Source organism: Leptidea sinapis, chromosome 2, assembly GCF_905404315.1.
Source record: "Leptidea sinapis chromosome 2, ilLepSina1.1, whole genome shotgun sequence".
NCBI classification, from domain to species: Eukaryota; Metazoa; Arthropoda; class Insecta; order Lepidoptera; family Pieridae; genus Leptidea; species Leptidea sinapis.
Window position 1 is genome coordinate 14,624,436 of NC_066266.1, and position 21,046 is coordinate 14,645,481.

Sequence of the window (21,046 nt, forward strand, 5' to 3'; positions counted from 1 at the left end):
TGATTCTGTCACTCCTTGCTACAGCACAACATCACAGGTCCCACCCTAATAAACCATCTAAAGCCGTGCTTGAGGCCGTAGTCGATATCCAAATGTAATGAATATAATATTAATATGAATATATTATATATAATGGTAGGTGATCATCGTCGACCTCACTCGTCGAATCTCACTTGAAATACCGGAGAGAGTCATGGGGTTCTTTCTGATACATTCATTGATCGCAATTCTTATACGGTAAGGGTACTTAAATCAAGTGATTCGGTTATATTGTTGGTATTTTTGAATACTCGTTGCTAGAGAACTATTTCTAATAATTCATTATATTTAGACCATAGGCGAAGAGATGTTGATATTTATAATTATTATACAAACTACTATCTTCGCTCCTCAATAGGGCTACTGGAAACCCAAGCGCTGGCAGCTATTTCGGTCAATGGATCAGCCTAGCTGTCTGTATTCTTGGTACGTTTCCCCGTAAAAATAGTTTTATTTTAATGTAATCATAGTATTGTAAATGTATTTATACGATTTTAAATAATTTTTTTATTCATTTTAATATTACAAGTAACTTTAAATTTCGCGTAAGTAAAACTATTAATATTGTACATTACAATGAAAATTTTTGGCACGTTTAGGTACTAGACCCTATTTCCTCTAGTGTATATACGGTTATTAGATGCATAGCGTACGAAGCCCTGAATAGACATTTACAATTCGTCTCAAATGCCAATGATCTGGAGCTGTCAGCAACAAATGACATACATACAGCTATTCTAGGACACATACGACTTCTACAGACGAAGATCTTACATCATTCTCTCAACTCAAGGTCTGGTGAATATTTTCTAAGATTTCTGGTTTTTCAGAATTGGGTGGCAATTCCACCTACTCTTTTTCCCTTCTAATATAACAATATTGGCCTTTTTTATGTATAAGAGGGGGCAAACGGGCAAGAGGCTCACGGGATTGGTAAGGCTGCCCATGGACATCCGCAACATCAGGTGTCAAGAGATACGTTGTCGGCCTTTAAGGTAGGGAGTATGCTCTTTTCTTGAAGGTCTCTGGTAGTTGTAGAGACTGCCGATAGAAGTTATAACTTAGAACTTTTAGAATTAATATTTGAAATTTCATAATGTTTAAAAACAATTAAATTATTCAATTTATTTTTAAAACACAACACTTTTTCAACAGTGCACAGTATGTATATACACATTGAACGTTTCACTATATCAATTCAATTTCTCTTTTAAGATATACACAACACACATGTTGTAGAATACGTGAGCTGTATAAGTCAAAGTCAAAGTCAAAAAATATTTATAGCTATATAGTATAGACGCTATAGGCATTTCGGTGACGCGAAGTATATAAATTATATACTACAACGACCTAATAAAAATATAAATAGTGATAGGTATATATTTATATTTTTTTAATAATTTATTTTAATCGTGCGCCAATCATGAGAATGTCGGTGAAGCGAACTCATAAGATTTTCCCCTGCCAAAAAGTGCCCAACGCTAAAGAAGTTCTCACTTCATAAATTAGGTAAGCGTCAACTTGCGATTCCCGTTACCAGAATGTCAACCACACATCCACAATTGAAATCTTATTTGCGGTAAATATTTCAAAATTCGAAGGAAACAATTAATTGACTCTTACGCTACAAGTTACGAAGGTAACTCGTCTGTAACAGCGATGGTTGCGAGACTGAATCACGTGCTCTATTCTATACAGATCTGTTGATCAACGCTGGGACTTATGAAACAGATGTTCCGTAAGGCTTACTGTGCCACCTTCCTCAATCTATCTTTCATGATAACAATATTATTTGGTTAAAAATTTAGAGTATATTACACTACAAGGGCAGACAGTTTGACATTCTTGTTCGCCTATTATAATGACGCGCTTTCAAACTTCTGTCCATGCTGTGTGTATACTATTTATCTTTATAGCCGGATATAGAAAGTACCGGAAAAATGTAACTGAAGAAAATTACTATGTGCCAGACATTTGCAGCCTGAGCGAAGTGAGTGACGGACGCGCAGTTGTAGGTCAATGCAGAAATCTTAGAGTTTGTGCTCTAAAATTGTTGCCGGAGATACGCACCTACTGTCCAATGAGGTATAAATAAATAGGACATTGTGATATAAGGGTGGAAAGTAGGTTATTGCAAACGAGTTGTAGGCGAGGGTTTTTAATGTCACGAGTTTGCAATAATCTACACACCCGTGAAATATTATTTTACTCTTTGCGCCCGTGTATCACACGACGCTTATCAACATAGTTGTGGGCAATAGTAAAAAACAAATCAATTAATTAGTTACCTATATTTATTTCAACTTACTTTCAGAAAATAGCGCGATATTGCAACTGGATTATTTTACAACGAAACTAAGCAAAGGCATCAAATTTAAATTAAAATTCATATAATTTTATTCAAAATAGAATGTGGCATCATTTATTAAAAGTCAAAAACTACCACCCATTTCAAAACGAATGCCTCAGACCTGAGAAGAATGCGCATCAAACTCAGCGGGCTTTTTTTCATCGAAAATATATGTTTACAAAAGTAATATAACCTGAGGGCGGTCGCTCCATTCCCAATCTGTGGTATCATTAAGAAAGTCATTTATGTTAGTAACCTTTATCACAGAAAGGTTTTTTAGCAATTCTTTTGAATAACGAAAGACTTTTGTTTTGAACAATTTCCGGGATCTTGTTGTAAATTTATGTTAGTAACCTTTACCTCACAAACGTTTTTTAACAATTCTTTTGAATAACGAAATACTTTTGTTTTGAACATGTTCCGGGATCTTATTGTAAAAGCATATACATCGCCCTGCAAAACACTAACTCGACGTGGACGAGTAGTAGGCATTATAATTTTTTGTTTGTTCCTGGTGTTAACTTTATGGTTATGTCAGTTTCTATCAAATTCACCTATGTGCCTATGAACACACATTACATTATAAACAATATATTGAGAAGCAACAGTCAAGATGTTAATTTCTTTGTTTCTTTGTTAATTTTGCTCTCAATGATTCTTTAGGACCTAGGTTTATAAATAGCGCGAATAGCACTCTTCTGCAGCACAAATATTGTATCAATAACGGCAGCATTGCCCCATAGCAATATACCCTAGGACATAATACTATGGAAATAACTAAACTAAAGTATACTAGTCGCGCCGTATCTATGTCAGTTAATTGTCTAATCTTTTAAACCGCGTATGCTGCAGAACTAAGTCTGTTCGCCAGTCCTTCAATATGGAATTGTTTTTCCCTTTGTAATTTGGAATAATGCAAAGAAATATAGCAGATTCCACCGGTTTTATCGGCGTTTAACACAACACTTGCATCTACATTTTTGACATTTGATACGGTAAATTTAATATATTTAGTTTTCTTGCTATATAACTATTGTTAAAGCCTCGCCTATTATCGGTATACTGGGTGTCGGAATGTCGAGCGATTGCCAATTCCGGTCATCTGTAGGGGCCAAATTGGCTTCGAAGAAGCTAATTTGTTAAAGTCTTTAACAGAGCACGGCAATACTTCTAGGTCCACATTCTATGTACCTAATTCTATTCTATTCACAGCACTCTACAAAGCGCAGATCCGGCCACATAATATGGAGTATTGCTGTTATCTTTGGTCTGGTGCACCCCAGTATCAGAGCCAGCCATTTGACCGCGTGTAACGCAGAGCAGATCGAATCGTCGTGGACCTAGTCGGCTCTGTGAACAGCTGGATCAATTGGCGTTGCAAAAAATGTCGCTTCATTGTGTGTTTCTACCACATTTATCGCGGGGAGAGCTCCGAAGAGCTGTTTAACCTGATTCCTGCCGCCGAATTCCACCTTCGCACGACATGCCACAAGTTAGGATACCATCCCCACCATCTCGATGTGTGGCGGTCCTCCACATTGCGGTTTTCAATGAGCTGTGGTGTGTGTGTGTGATGCTGTGGAATGAGCTTCCTTGTGCTGTGTTTAGGAGACGATATGACATGGGTACCTTCAAAAAAAGCGCGTACACCTTCCTTAAAGGCTGTCAACGCTTCTGTGATTCCTCTGGTGTTGAATTGAAGTGAATGTGGGCGGCGAAAACGCTTAACACCAGGTGTCCAGGCCACCCGACAGCTCGTTCGTCCTCCTTTTCCATAAAAAAAAATACGTTGTGAGTTGAGCGTACACAATATTGTTTCTCTTTGTTGTCTCCACGACAAATTCTAGGCTTTTGTTGCTATTATCGTTTCAAGTTGTAGTTGTGCTTTTATTGTGATTGTGGAGTAAATTTCTTGAGTCTTTTGGTGTTTTTTTTTTTACTAACTATTGGCCTACCATCCCGGCAACTTTCGTCCCAGGGCCGAGGAGCTAGTACTACTACTTTCTCCCTGCCATTGAGCTGCAGGGTTTGGGGGTGGGTAATTATTTATTAATAATATTATATGATTACAATTACTTACACCTAAGACTTATTACACTTAATTCTAGAATTTTGTTGTGGTATTACTAATGGCAGACTTATACTACGTATTATTCTTTTTTTTTTTTACATTATTATCTTATTTCTAGGCACACAATCTTATATTCCTAAGGGTTTGTATAAAGGTCCCTATAATTGAATATAGGGAACCTGTCTATACTCTTACGCCTACTTACTTCTAACAATATCATAAATTAACCTACATATACAGTATTATACAACTTACTTTTAAATTAACATATATAGATTTTTTTTTTATTATACAAAATTATACTTTATAAAATATTTATATACTATATCTTAACCTTAACTGTACTACCATTTCCTGGTAGCACGTCAGCCAGGATCTTAAAACAAAAACTTTCGAACAATTTTCTCCATGGTTTTGTAACAAGGGCTGGGAGGTTTGCCTCAGCAATGGCCATTCCACTTTCCACCTCTAAGTCGCATCTCCACCGGCCGAACCTGGGGCATTCGAGCACCAGGTGCAATGCGCTTTCGTCAGTGAGACTGTGGCATATACACACTGGGCTATCCTTTAGGCCAAACCGGTGGAGATACGCTGAAAATGCCATGGCCCGTGATAATCTGGGCCATTAAAGAAGAAAAGGGGTCCTCCCGAACTAACTTGTAGGAAGCCGCGACATCTGGCAGAAACGCCTTCGTAACACTCGCGGTTTGACCCGCGGTGTAGCGCTCCTGCCAGACCTCGAGGGTCTTCGCTCTAAGCATGCGACGAAGAGTTGAAATCGGTACTCCATCGTATGCAGCCCTCAATTTCGAATGGAGCGCCGCATGTCTTTTGGTCTTTTGGTATATATTAATTAAACAAACATACGCCTTTAAAACTTGCGGTTTCTTATTAAATCTAAGTTGAAGTTTTGAAATACATTCTTAGGACTAAGGTTACCACCCGTCTGGATTAATCCGGAGTTTTAGATTTTAGTAACTGACTTGTCCGGTTTTTATTATTAATTGGAAGGAGTATAATAATAAAACAACATAATATATCAAGAAGTCATCAATCTTTACGAGAAACGAAATCTACACGAGATCAATTAAAAAGTCCGGACTTCTAACTAAATGCAAGGCTACCCGAAATACAAATCAAAGTGTACTACTGTGTATCTACATATTAAGAAAGTTGATAATTACAATAACTTATTAAATTTATTATACTTTATTAAATATAACAACATAATATAATACTTAATTTCAACAAATAGCATTATTTTAATTACATATTCAACAGGTTTATTTTACTACCAAGTAATTTAAGTTGTTTTATTGATCGTTTATGCGTAGAAAGTAATGCAAATGGCCGCCTGAGATATGGAAGTCGACGAAAGGGTTTGAGTTACTTTTTTTTTACATTTTCTTATCCGCAATTTTGGTTTGTTTACTCAATTTTAAATGGTCATATATTATTCATTACATATTTTTTGAATATATATATTTTGTATAAATGATGCAAAATTTGCGATTAAACTATGTTTTGACTTTGACATTTTTTTTAAATTTATTAACGGCTTTGGACACAAGTACTTTAAGCCTTAACAGCGACATAGCACAGATAATATTTAGTTTTTCAAGGTTTCCACATAAGGGTTTCACTCTAACATCGGAAAAACATCAAAATATTAGTCTATGGTTACGATAAATGATAAGAACTTCCAAATATTTGTTAGAGTAAGGGAGGTGCGTTTAATCGGAGTAATATCGTATCGTTCAAATGCATCGTTGTCGATTTTGCGAGTAGGCCTCATGGTAACGGAGCATATTCGATGGTATGTCGCATGGTTCATTGCACAAAATTATTATTGTTACCGTTTGGACCGTACCGTCCACGAGATCAATTGGTGCCAGCATCCACTGGACCGCCCAATGATCCGGCCGTACACAATCAGAAAATATATAATAATATATATATTATATATAGTAATAATTCTTCTTCTTCTTCTTCTTAACATGCCGTCTCCTTGCGAAGGTTGGCAATGATTAGGGCAATTTCAACTTTGGACACAGCTGCTCTAAATAAAGATCTTGTGCTCTTCCCAAACCATTGGCGCAAGTTTTTAAGCCACGATATCCTTCTGCGGCCAGGCCTCCTCCTGCCTGCCACTTTCCCTTGCATGATTAGTTGAAGGAGTTCATATTTCTTGACATTACGCATAACATGTCCAAAATATTCTAACTTTCGTTCCTTAATAGACGTAAGTATCTCTGTAGCCTTTCCCATTCTCTCTAACACGATGCTATTCCGTACGCGTTCTGTCCAAGAAATTCTCAGCATACGTCTGTACACCCACATCTCGAACGCTTCCAGTTTTTTTGTCATAGCTTCTGTCAGCGTCCAAGCTTCTACGCCGTATAGGAGTACAGAAAAGACATAGCACCGCGCTATGCGTATACGAAGAAAGATGTTTAAGTTCCGGTCACAAAGTACTTTTTTCATTTTTGAAAAGGCGTTGCGTGCTTGCTCTATTCTGCATCGTATTTCGAGGCTGTGATCTCCTGAGTCGTCAACCATTGTGCCTAGATATCTGAATTTGGCAACCCTTTCAAGATTTTTACCATTGAGGGATAAAGAAGTGGTAAGCTCAGGTGTACGGCTTATTACCATGTACTTCGTCTTTTTGGTGTTGATGTTAATACCATACTCAGCACTGACGGAAGCTATGGAGTTGACTAGTCTTTGAAGGCCCTCAAGACTGTCCGCGATTAATATCGTGTCGTCTGCGTACCTAATATTGCTCAACATTTTGCCATTAATTGATATTCCGTCTGTGCTATTATCAAGCGCTTCCGTAAATATGGCTTCAGCATACAAATTAAAAAATAAGGGTAACAAAATACAGCCTTGTCGTACGCCCCTTTCTATCTCGATGTATGATGAAAGTTTCCCGTTGACCCCAATGTTTGCACGCTGTTTCCAATATAATTTTCTGATGAATCGACAGTCTTTAAAGTCCAAGCCAATTTTCTGGAGCACTTCCATCAATTTGACATGTTGAACTCGGTCAAAGGCCTTTTCATAGTCAATGAAGCAGACAAATAGATCTCTATTCATATCCCAGCATCTTTGTACCAGCACCTGATAGCCGAAAAGTGCATCTCTTGTACCCAAACCGCTTCTAAAACCAAACTGGGTATATGATAGTAAGGACTCACATTTCGAGTAAATTCTGCTATGAAGTACTTTAAATAGTAATAATATATAATAATAACTCTGCATCTGAATCGAGATGCGAGCCGTCTCCATCTCAGCGTGGCTTGACCTGCCGACGATTGTCCGGTCAGTGCCAGCCATGAGCCAATTATAGCGTTAGCACTATTTCTAATAAATACAAAGGCACTGTCGTTAGCATTTTATAAAAAACAACAAAATAACATTCAAATCACGGTTGCATTTTTTATATGGGGATGCAATTCTTCTCTCCTAGGAGTATTATTATACTGTGATTCAAACAATTTGGAAGTGAAATGACATGTGTATCGATAAGTTTATTCGTTATTTGTAACTATATAGGTAAAACAACCCATATTTATCCAGGTTTGTATTTTAATGTGGGATGACATGCAATACACAAACTACATGAGAATTATTAAAACAAAGAGGTAGGGAGAGGTACTTTTCTTGTATTAATGAGTATTAAAAAAATATTAGAAGTATTAACGAAAATAGAAATATAAATTACTACTTAGGCCGTTTTTAACGAAAGAAAAAAGTACTTTGATTTAAAACGCTTTTTGTTAGTTTTAATTGCTGACCGTACATCCTAGAAATGTCATTCGAGCCAGGTGCCGAGTTAAGTTGACGGACATTTATAATTATTCACAAAATGTTAACCAATTATGACAAGCAGGCCTATTGCGTTTCTTTGTCAATATCAGTGACTAACCAACACTGGTTGAACACCGAATTTTTATGAAAACTAACAATTTCATAACATTGGTATTGCGTATCACATTCGGTGGATATCCAGTTACGGTGATTAACGGGCGAAGGACATTGCTCTTCAATACGTCACTTGACATCACTATTTTTTATCGACTGTTATACGGTCAAATAGTGTGACTTGAAATAGCTCGTTAACTGTGGACAGTACATGTAGTGAATATGAGTAGTTGATACATTCTCTTTGTTGCCTATTGACTTGCAACCCGTACCACTAAATAAATTAAAAAAAAAAAATCTCTTTTTCCAGCACATATGGTTCGTGTTGTAGTGAAAATATAGACGAATTAATTAAATTTTTAGAATGATCGTAGAAAAGAAAAAGAAAAGAGTTTCCAAAAGGAATAAAACGGCTTGGCGAAAACATAGTGATATAAGAGATGTCGAAGACTTTTTAGAAGAACAAAGATTAGAAGAACGACTTGGGTGAGGTTATGTTTACTATAATTTCATGTTATTTATTAATCATTTAATGAATCTTATCATCAATTGTTTAGATTAACTTTAGCTAGACTTCGACTGATCATATAAAATAAAGCTATGTATTAATTATATGGAATAATTTATCGTAAAATAAATGCATTATGAGTGTTATCATAAGTAAATATTTGATTGTTCTTTGCTATGCCTTTTTAATTTAGCATCATCGTCTCAACTTAATTTATATGTAATCTAAATAATTTATCCCTTTTTAGGCACATTGATAAGAAAACAGATGATGAAATCTTCAAAATTGATACTATTGGCGATGATGTAGAGGAAAAACCTGATGTGAAACCTCTGTCAGCCAAGCAGCAGAAAAGAGCTAAATTGGTTGAGACACCAAGATGTTTTGAAATCTTGCTGAACTCCTCAAAGGTAATAAATAATATATTTTACTCCTTACAGTCACTCAGGATATGCCATATTAGTAGTAATAGAAGTTTCAGATTTGAACAATGTATGTTTGTTTGTATAATTGTATCCCATTTTCAAATTTAACATATTATTTTTGGTTATCTTATTTTCAGTTATTTAATTTTTCATTTTACGATTCAGAATAGCCTGCTAAAATCTTATTATCCTGTTATTAGGTGGAAGATCCAAATAGGAAAAGAAATCATTTAAAGCCAGTGGGATCAAAACCAACAGATCTATCTAAGCTTACAACTAAAAGACATATAGAGAAAGGAACTATTTTGAAAAGATTGCAACTAGCTAAAAAGGATAAAAGACAAGCCATACAAAAGAAGAAAAAAGCAAAGAATGTTCGGCAGACATATAATAAAAACCTTTGGGGTACAGATTGTAAGTACTTTACTTAATTAGATGCATATTGAGCTAATTAGGAATATTATTGAGACCTAGAGGAATCACGGGATACACATGGCTCTTCTGTTGTTCTCTCAGGCTTTTGATTGTTTTCATCATCAACCACAATCTTCTGATTTAATATTTAAAAAATATAGTTCAGAAAATAGAATTGAATGGCAGATCTTGTGGGATTAATATATGGATTTAGGATCGAACAATTCATGCCTAGGAAGTGAAAATTCATTTGAAATATATTTTCATACATCTTGCTAATTAGACATACTTAATAATATGTTCTCATTTCTAAAATTCACAATTGATGAAAACACACTTCAGAGTTCGCAAATCGTGTTTGCTTTCCAAACTTTGGATTTCATCATAGAATGAAGAATTAAATAGTCCTCATTGCTTATTAGAGTTATTTAATTTATATTATGGAATGGAATGAAATTTTAATAAAATTTTTACCCACTGATTTTCTTGCAAAGTTTCAAATGGAATATATGAATTAGATAGATGAATAATGGTTGGATAGTGATGGGATAGTTTAATTAATCAGTTACAGTACTGGAATTGAATTTGGCATATTTTTAAATTAGATTCACCATAATAACATATAAATGGATCTGAAATTAGGTTTGCACAATTTGCTACATAGAAATTTAAACAAATTAAAATAAATCGTAGTTAATTTTTACCTATTGTAATCCACATTCACACCACATGGTGTACTATACCAGTCACTAGTTGATTCACGATGTTCAAAGCCTATATTAAACTAAAGCTTAACATTTTCCATTGTGATAGTAACTGGTAAGAAGAAAAAAACTTTTTACATGTTTAAGTGTCATTAACTCCTTGACCTAGATGAATAAGGTGATTTTGTTCATTTAAGTTATTTTATCTATGTATGTCCTTTATAGTCTAACAGCATGTGTATTTGTTTCAGTATTATATTCAGTATCTTAGCACCAATCATTACCTATAAACATAGAAAATAATACACACACTTCAAAGTACACTTTTTAATCTGACACTAGCAAAGTTGTGGTGTGTCTTCCGCAGAAGCCACTGCATTATTAAAACTTATGAAGCTTCAAATGACTACTAATTTAATTTGATTTGACATGAATTTATTTGATGATTGGTGATAACCCCCACAGCTGGAGAGCTGTAATACAGCTGCAAGATGTCAATCACTCACAATCATAGGTGTTTAGACATTATTTAACATACTTCAGTGATGTGACATGGGTCTAAAAAATTACGATCAATGTATTTATTTTAATTTCTAGTTGTAGACTTGTCTACTAAGGTTGAAATGATGCTTGTTAATCTGCAAAATAATATATATTGAGCCTGATAATATGAGATCTATTCCTATTGGTCAATGTGTATGTTGGCTAGCTAGTTAAATATTTATTTATTTATTCATGTAGAGGAAACAAACAGTATTATAATAATAAATATTAACATAAAACTCACACTGAACTACTAACTAAAAAACTTTCACCAGCGTAGTTTCCATAAATTATACTACACTATCAGTTAAAAGGTAACAATAAAAACCATAAATCAAAAGTAATAAAAATTAACAAATAATCACTAAATTACACTATACTATACAATACTACAATGAACTAGTTACAATGAGCTAAGAATTATATATATTCAAAATACCTAGGAGCAAATCCCAAGTGAGGTTGCTCTTCTACAAGGTTTCAATCAAATTAAGTTACAATTACTATACATTTGGTTTCTTTCAACAGCTTATATGCTGTATCTCCGTTACAGATGTTGGTATCTCTAGCACACTTTGTTTGTACATACACTAGTATATTGTAAGTCTAAACAGACATAAAAAAAAAATGTAATGTTTCCACATTCAATTAATTACACTTCCCGTTAACTGATAGACAATTGGACACATATATTACTGAAACCATTATTGGCTTGTCTGAAAAATCTTAATATCCAGCAAATTTTTTAAACATTTCAGTGCCAGAAGCAAAGGGTATCCCCGACACACTGGTTGGTGATTTCACAACCACAGAAGCTCAGTTGCACAATGTGCCAACAACTCGCAGACTAAGACCTAAACCACCACCACCCAAGATTGTTGTAAGCCGCAAAGCTGTGGAACTGCCACATGGGGGAATCAGTTATAACCCCGCATTCGCAGTAAGATAATCTATACTAATATTGTGATGAAGAATGTTCACATATGCTAATTTTTACCTTTTCGTATTCTCTATAGAAAATATAAAAATTGTATGTAAAAATTTCCGAGTTATGGAATTGTGAAAGTATGCGCATGTCGCCAGTTTCGACCGGACGGTGCTCGCTACCTGTGATGTCATAAGTCAACACTCGAACAATACTTTGCTCGCTCTGGTATGGGTCACTAGCAGATTACGCAAATATTGTTTGGAATGTTTACTTTAAATTTAAGAAAGTCATGTGTTGTGCCGGAATGTGAAAGTCCGTTATATTGAGAAATGCACTCACCTCACTTACGAATTGTCATGTTCTTTGTAAGTTACTGAGGATTAAAGATCATGTAGAATGTTTGAAAGCTGAATTGTATGATATTAAGTTCTAGGTGTGACATTATTTATTTAGCAAGAGATTTAGAATTTCTATTTCACAAATAAATTAATATTATGTATTGCCTATTACAAAGTTTGGCATATTAAAAATTATATATGGTGGTGCAAAGCCTGTCATATGAGTAGGATGGAGGTGAGGAATTTCGTGGTTGTCCATTGTTGTGGGAAATTAACACGACAGTTTCACTTCACAAAGTTTTTACTTTACTTCACAGCTCTAATAGATTATGTAATAAGGAGCTGTTGTTCATCACCAACTACCACCTCGATATTACTTCCCTGGTAGCTTGGCGCTCGCTCAGTGCCCGCTCTCGTTCGCACTCACACTGCACGTTGATCACACCTCAGACAAATACCGAGTTATCTCCGAACTCGCTTCTTGGCTCGACGTTCTTGACTCCACCATAATATATATATAATATTGACTGCCAAATTTTTATTTTTCTAATGATTTCCTTAAAATATTATTTTTCTTCTCCTCTTCTTTTATCTGTCATTTCTACAGCCACAATAGGAGTAGGTACATACTATACTACATGACGTAACATTTCAATGTTTAAAAGCATTAGACTAATCATTTTAATATCAAAATAAGAAAAAAACTTATTAATATAATTTGCCAAGATGCTGCTGGGTATAATAAAAGCTAATTTAATAATATTTTTAATTTGAATGTGTTGTAAATTTACAGGATCACCAAGAACTGCTGCAGTCAGTAGTGCAGCATGAACAGAAGATGATGAAAAAGGAAGAACATCTTCACCGGGTCACCACCAAGATGTTTAGTAGGGTGACTGCTAAGGAGAAACAGGTGATTATATATATTATGTTTCAGATGTGCTTCTTTTGACTATTTTTTCTTATATTTTTTTTTTTGATATTCTTGTTTCATTTTGGAGGATAAACGACCATTTATTTAGGCGAATTTGCGAAAAGGCGGTTATTATTATATTTGAATTTAAGTGGACTGTATGTATAAGGAAGCTGGTAAATCATCTGTAGAACCCTACCGATAGATGCGTTCAGTGATTCAGGAAGACATGCCTTACCTTTACTGACGTGCACGTCGAAATTAAGATGGCCACCTACTGTTCTGGCTCGATGATGACGAAAAAGTGTTAATCACAAGCTTTCTTCTTATACCAGTCACTGTCGCTCATTGGTGGTGGTTCACTTGTTTTAATAATTAAGTAAATTCAGTATTAAATCACTAAAAAAAGCGTTTCAGGCACAAAGCAAATACAAAATTTAAAAAAATAAACATCTTATCTGTGTTCTCTCAATATATTCTATCATATATAGTCACTTAAGCGATTTTTCTAGAGGCTGTGGTAATCATAATGTTTTGGTGAGCACTTCAAAATGGCACATGGCAAAGTTCTTAATTAGTTTTTGTTTTATAAATGCAACTTACATACTACTGTTTAAGCACAATAGATGATAGTACAATCAAATCAAAATCACTTTATTCATGTAAGGAATTGACACTAGGGGCATTTCATGTGAAGTGGACAGCGAAGAAATAGTGGCGTTCTGGAATTTGTTCATATTTGGCTTAATTGTACTTATGGTAGGTATGACACAATATTTTTTGTGTGATGTTTATTTGTCACTTTATTTGCCTCTAAAGAATTATCGTTATTGAAAATCGTAATTATTTGGAAATAATTTTGCGAATTAAGCTTATTAATTTTGAAATACTAGCTGACGAATTTCACCTTCGCACGACATACCACAAGTTACGATATCTTCCCCACCATCTGGATGTGTGGCGGTCCTCCACAGTGCGGTTTTCAAGGAGCTTTCTTCCTCGTACCACGAAGCTGTGGAATGAGCTTCCTTGTGCGGTGTTTCCGGGACGATACGACATGGGTACCCTCAAGAAAAGCGCGTACACCTTCCTTAAAGGCCGGCAACGCTCTTGTGATTCCTCTGGTGTTGCAGGAGAGTGTGGGCGGCGGTGATCACTTAACACCAGGTGACCCGTACGCTCGTTTGTCCTCCTATTCCATAAAAAAAAACGTCGTATTGCCATATAACATATTAAAAAAAAAACAATTATTAAATTTTGATGCAACCGATTCTCAGACCTATCAAATATATCGTACTACAATTATTGTATTCGATTGCCATCTTGTAACCCTATATCGGTTTGGTGGATGGAACAGAATAATATAAAAATCGTAGTACAAAAATAGTTGTAGATCGTAGAAGGGCGAGAAATTTAAATTTGTTTGTATTTTTCAATGCTGAATCAGAATAAAATAAATTAAAAAAAAAAATGTCTAAAAATAAAAAATTAAAATTTCTCAGACCTACTGAATACCTATGCATATAAAATTTGGTAAAAATCAGTAAAGCCGTTTCGGAGGAGTAAGGTAACTAACATTGTGACACGAGAATTTTATATATATGATTAAATATGGATTGAACTGGATTTTTTAAATATAAATAATATAAAACTGGACATAAACTTTTCAAATCAGCAATTTAGTAACTTAGACTAATTTTATATATTTTTTTTCATTTCTAAATATAGCCTTAAGTTCTTGCTGCAATATTTATATGTACTTATGCTATTTAAGCGAATTTAAAGGTTAAAAAATTTCTGGGGTATATAAAATTAAAATAGTACTTATTAATTTAAGAATATTTTCCTACAAGAATCATCATTTACTACATATGCATCTAAAATCTCCACTTGTGAGCGAAATGTTTCATATATTTTTTTTCGATGAAGTACCAAGCGAAATGCATATATTATTATCGGTCACTGTACGGACCCATTTTAAATAAATAACTATCTTAAATGTGCACAAGGTGCTGAGATGTCAGACAGTTAAATACTTAATGGCTTAGCGTCATACTTCTATCACTTTCTATAGTATTTATATATTATATCACTCTACATTATTTCTACCTTTTTTATAGATATGATAATAGTATTCTCTTTGAATAACGCGATTGTTACATATTTAAATAAAACACTGTATAACCCGAGTCCCCCTGAAATTGAGATCTGGAAAGGTCTGGTCTTAACTAAAATAATAATAAAAATGTAACTTTTACACAAAAATATAATGTAAATCCAAAGTACAATTACACACATTTTAATCATTTATAAAGTGTTTTATTTAGATATATGATAATGACAAACAAGGGTATATACATACACCGCGCGCCTAGTTTAGTTATTTTTATAGTATTATGTCCTATGATATATTGGTATGGGGCAAAGCTGTCGATATTAAGAAGGGGGCTATTCGCGCTATTTATAACCTGGGTCCCAAAGAATCATTAAGAGCAGAATTTATAGAAAAAACATCTTAATTGTTGTCACCCAATATATTCTATATTTTATGAACATAGGCACATAAGCGAATTTTCTAGAGGCTGTGGTAATCATTATGTTAACATCAGGAGGAGACAATAACCTTGTTATGCCTACTAGTCGGCTAAGTCGAGTTTGTATGTCTTTTGTGGTGCGACTTATATGCTTTTACAACAAGATCCCACATTTTTTTGAAAATAATTGTATTGCAAAATTTCAAAGAATTGTTAAAAACGTGTATACTAATATAAAAATAATAATAATTCTGAATTTTGTTCGTTCTTTCGGCGTTCTGAAATTTGTTTATATTTGGCTAAATTGTACTTGTGGTAGGTATGAACGTGGGTACATAATATGTATTTGTATGATGTTTATTTGTCACTTTATTAGCTTCTAAAGAATTATACTTATTGTAATTCGTAATTTTTTGATATATTTTTTTATTAAGCTTTTTTATTTTTAAATATTAAATATGGTGGCTAAGATAGCCTTAAGTTTCCGTATAATACACCAGAAGTTTTAAAAGAGGATCTGCAATAGTTTAGGAGACAAATGAATTGAAGTACATACGTGTCGCACTGAGCGCGCACTCTAGCTTCCTTAGTTTGACTGTTATCAAACTAAAATGCTGCAATATTTATATGTACTATGCTATTTCAGCGAATTTAAAAGTATAATTTTTTTTATTTTCAAAGTATAGCCTTAACTTCATTTATAATGTAACAAAAGTTTCAAAATGGGATCCGCAGTAGTTTATGAGATAAATGAATTGAAGTACATACGTGTCGCACTGAGCGTCGCACTCTAGCTTCTTTAGTTTGACTGGTTTGTGTGATATCACACTAAAATGCTGCAATATTTATATGTACTGTGCTATTTCAGCGAATTTAAAGACTTAAAGATATTGTGGGGTATTTAGTATTCAAATTAAAATAGTACTTATTGAAAAAAAATCTTATTAAAATGTGGTAGTCTCAAACAATTTGTGTGATAAGTAATAAAAATAAAAATTAAAAGGAATGAAAGTTAATAAATAAAATTAATAAGAAAAAAACTGGCAGTTGTAGAGATTGCTGATACAAGTGAAATCTAAGGACTTTTAGTATTAAAACTCGTAATATCATAATGTTTAAAAACAATAAAATTTTTCATTTTAATTTATTTTTAAAACTTATTTTCAATTATATATTAATCAAACAAAAACTCTATTTCAATAATGCACAGTATATACACATTGGAATTTTCACCAAATGCATTGATTTTCACTTATAAGATATGCACAGCACTAATGTTCCCCAATATGACAGCTGTTTAGCTACAGATAAACTGCTATAAGCATTTTGGTGTGGCGAAATCACGAGATTTAACCCATTCAAAAAGTGTCTAACTATAATTATATATATATTAAATATATATTTAAATTTAATTATATATTAAATATATATTTATTATTTAATTATTTAGTTATCGCGTGCGCCAGTCATGAGCATGTAGGTGACGCGAACGCATAAGATTTTCTCGTACGAATAAGTTCCCAACGAAAGAAACTAACGAATATTTACACTTAACTTCCACAACAACTGTTTGATTTTAGATGGAGTGGGAAGAAGAAATGAGTGTTGGACTGCAGCCTCATAAACCCCAGGATGACTCTGAGCCCAGTGACAATGAGTACAGAGCCGTGAACCCACCCGTCAAAAACAAGAAGAAAGACCACAAGGCGAGAAGGAAGCAGCGAGAGCAGATACTAGAGAAAGAACGACGGAAACGAGAGAAGATTGATAAGAAGAAGATTACTGATCTTTACAAGTGAGTCACATTAATTAATGTTTCTACTTCTCTACTTTTATCTGTCATTTATTATGTCATCATAGCATGAGTCGGGCCAGCTATTTGATCCTACCTAAGACTAAAACAAATTATGGCAAGCGTATGTTTATTTACGAGGGCGCACAACTTCTTAATGATCTACCCTCATATCTCAAAAAGATTAAGTTGTTTGAAACATTTAAATGTAAGTTATCAGACTACATTATTTCAGTTTTTATTAAAAAACATGTCTTAAATAGTTTGTAATACGACACTGACCTGTAAAAGTGTATTATTATAAATTATGTGTGTGACGTGTATTCTTCATACACTAAGTACCTAGATATGTATGAACTGAAACATGTAAAAAATGGCGAACAAATTATTACATCATATTATGTTCTCATATGCTGTAATTGTTTTGCCTGCCAAGTAACAAGTGCTATTGTAACATAAGTGCTAGTTTGTGACATAAATGGGCGAAACTGACCGATACAATAGACACCACGAGTGTTCCGTGTGTCACGTGCGATGGCTTGTCCATGCGTCATGCTCTGTAAATTTTGCTTTAAAATTTTGGCAATGAGTTTCTTGCCACTTCAAGTTAAAGTTCAATCTTTTCCGAAGTGGTAGAAAGTATAACTTTGAAATTCATAAGTATCATTTCCTGGACTTACATACACCCACTATCCAGTGCTCTGTGACCGTCGGGATCACTTGGCGTTGCGTAGAGACGTCGCTTCATTGTGTCTTCTACCGCATTTATCACGGGGAGTATTTCGAAGAGTTGTTTCACCTGATTCCTGCCGCCGAATTCCGCATTCGCACGACACGCCACTAATTAGGATATCATCCTCACTATCTGGATGTGTGGTGGTCCTCCACAATGCGGCCTTCAAGGAACTTTTTTCCACGTACTACAAAGCTGTGGATTGAGCTTCCCTGTGTGGTGTTTCCGACATGGGTACCTTAAAAAAAGCACGCACACCTTCCTTAAAGGCCGGCAACGCTCTTGTGATTCCTCAGGTGTTGCAAGAGAATGTGAAAGATGAACACTTAACATTAGGTGATCCGTACGCTCGTTTGTCTTCCTATCCCAGAAAAAAAAACCTAGATGAATGAAGTGATTTTAATTTGACTTGAAATGTGCTTGTAGGCTCCGTAAACTTCAATCATCAATATCAAAGTCGGAAGCTCGGGGCGAAGTCCAACGCAAGAAACGCACAGAGAAACGTCAACAGCACGAGAAGACGGCACTGCCCAATCTCAACGCGCATAAGACCCCTGCAGTGGAGCCTGACTTCCTGCCTCCGGACCAGCTTTCCGGAGATCTGAGGACTGTGTCTACAAACAGTAAGACTACTTTTCTACTAATGCTAATAATAATTTATTGATCACAAATTATGGGCTACGTGGGGTACTTTTTTATGACAGTAAGGACGACAATAAACATGACAAGCAGGACGTTCGCCTAATAATAATTGATACGCCCTGCCCATTACATTGCAGTGCTGGTCATTCTTGAAAGACCCAAAAATTCTGAGCGGCCTTGACTACTACGCTTGTCACCTTGAGGCATACGATGTTAAGACTGATATATCCAGTAAATTCACTAGCTATGGCGCTCTTCAGACCGAAACACAATAATGCTTACATATTACTGCTTCACGGCAGAAATAGGCGCCTTTGTGGTACCCATTATCTGGCCGGTATTCTGTGCAAAGGACCATCCCACTGTTAAATGCCCTAAGTCGCCTTGGGCCTGGGACTTCCCAAGTATCTTTATACCCCGGGGATGCACAGAGCTAGTACTTCAGGAGCTCTTCTGTCTGCTGCAGAGCAGTATAAGGTTACAAAGTGCTGAAATTTATGTGTCTTATGTCTCAAAGAAAAGTGCAATTGGGGTTTTCAAGAATTCTGAGTGCTTTTAGTATAGTAGTAGTTCACATAATAGCTTTTCATTAGGAGTAAACAATGCGTCTCTGGTCATTTCTTATCATAAAAATATGCTCCTTCTCAATCGACGACAAATTCTGTACAAATGTATATATGTCTCAGTGGGTACTTTTAGGGCAGGAATTTTTAAATATGTTTTTTTTTCCAGGTTATATTATTGATTTTTATTTAATAAGAATTTTAAATTACATCAGAAATAAAAAAATAGAAATTTCGGAATTGAATCCCACTTAATAAAATAAGTAAAATTTACATTTGATTGAACTGAGTATATAACTGTATATCTATGAGTAGCCACCCTAAACATGGTGTGGTTAAGGATTTATTTTGTTTTGTACATTTTAGCCTGGAACGTAATGGAAACAGAGAGTAGTGTCTGGTTGTTACAATAGACAGTCATTTTTATTGGAGCCCACACAATTAATATTTGACATATTATTAACTAAAATGAAATACTCATTTAAAATCTTTTTTATTTAATTTATATGCCAAAATTTATGGATGAAATGGGATTCGAGCCTGCGCCTGGAAACGCTCCAGTTCTCTAACCACTTGGCCAACCATCCGAATTACGCATTATCCATTAATCTTGCTATGGTTTGTTTAAGTTTTTCTCAAGTTGTGGCGCCCTCTACATTACAGTTTCAGTTTATCTAACTGCTCAACCCAATACAATATATTAGGAAGTAGACTTGAGATGAAAAATTACAAATTGTTTGGTTAAGTAATTAGATATGTCTTGTTACTTTTACTGTACAATATTATGTTTGGGGATCCATGGCAAATTCCGCTTCATTTTGGTTTGAGTAACATTCTAATGACATAATACAATTGTTATTGCGCACTGGGAGGGGTTTTGTTTGAGATTTCGCAAGCGTGTTTCTTTGTGTGCATTCATATTGAACGTATTTTCCTAGCGCTATAATAAGGCCAGGTTGTAAGATTTAGCATTTTACCAGGCCTGTCTCACTCCCCGTGTAGATATCGAAATCGTAAGTACGCGCGGCGGCCTCTACAGAGTAGGCCAGCCAGTAATGACTCACGAGCGAGAAGTGACGCACGCTCGAGCTTTGCTCGTCACCTTCTACACACCAATACGACTGATCTTTTAAATATGGAGAAAAATAAAAAAATCAAAGAGTATTGAAGCTCATTGCGATCCAAATTTAATTAAACTTAACAACTTAATTTTACTTCAGCAAACCTTCTCCGGGAGAGGTTCGAGTCGCTCCAGCGTCGCGGCGCCCTCGCGGCATCGAAGGTGATGATGAAGAAGAAGAGAAGGATCAAGAGTTACTTCAAGGCTGGACATAAGGTTACCGATGCAGATGTCCAGAAGTATATCAATAAGCTTGACGGTACTGCCAAGGGTAAATAAATGTATCTTTATTTGGTATTTGTGTTTTCTTTCAATGCCCGCCGCCATGTACCAATGTGTCATTGAGCCATTTGAAAAAAAATTACTAGCAGGAGGCTCCTTTGCTCAGGTCGCCGGCTAGATGATGGGTACCACGTTGGCTTCTATTACTCTAAGTAATTAGTAAGCATATTATAGTTTAGGTCTTAAGGGCGCCGTAGTTAGAGAAATTACTGGCCAA

At 34.9% G+C, this 21,046-nt stretch overlaps 1 protein-coding gene across 1 annotated transcript; it reads left to right on the plus strand.

Moving 5' to 3' along the window:
- Nucleotides 1-8,683: 8,683 nt before the first annotated feature.
- LOC126977122 (ribosome biogenesis protein NOP53) lies at nucleotides 8,684-20,842 on the plus strand. Its single transcript, XM_050825828.1, has 8 exons — nucleotides 8,684-8,876; nucleotides 9,146-9,308; nucleotides 9,524-9,737; nucleotides 11,743-11,924; nucleotides 13,044-13,163; nucleotides 17,278-17,492; nucleotides 18,649-18,845; nucleotides 20,648-20,842. Exons 1-8 carry the CDS (start codon nucleotides 8,755-8,757, stop codon nucleotides 20,824-20,826), a joined length of 1,392 nt encoding a protein of 463 aa, XP_050681785.1. The 5' UTR covers nucleotides 8,684-8,754; the 3' UTR covers nucleotides 20,827-20,842.
- Nucleotides 20,843-21,046: the final 204 nt, after the last annotated feature.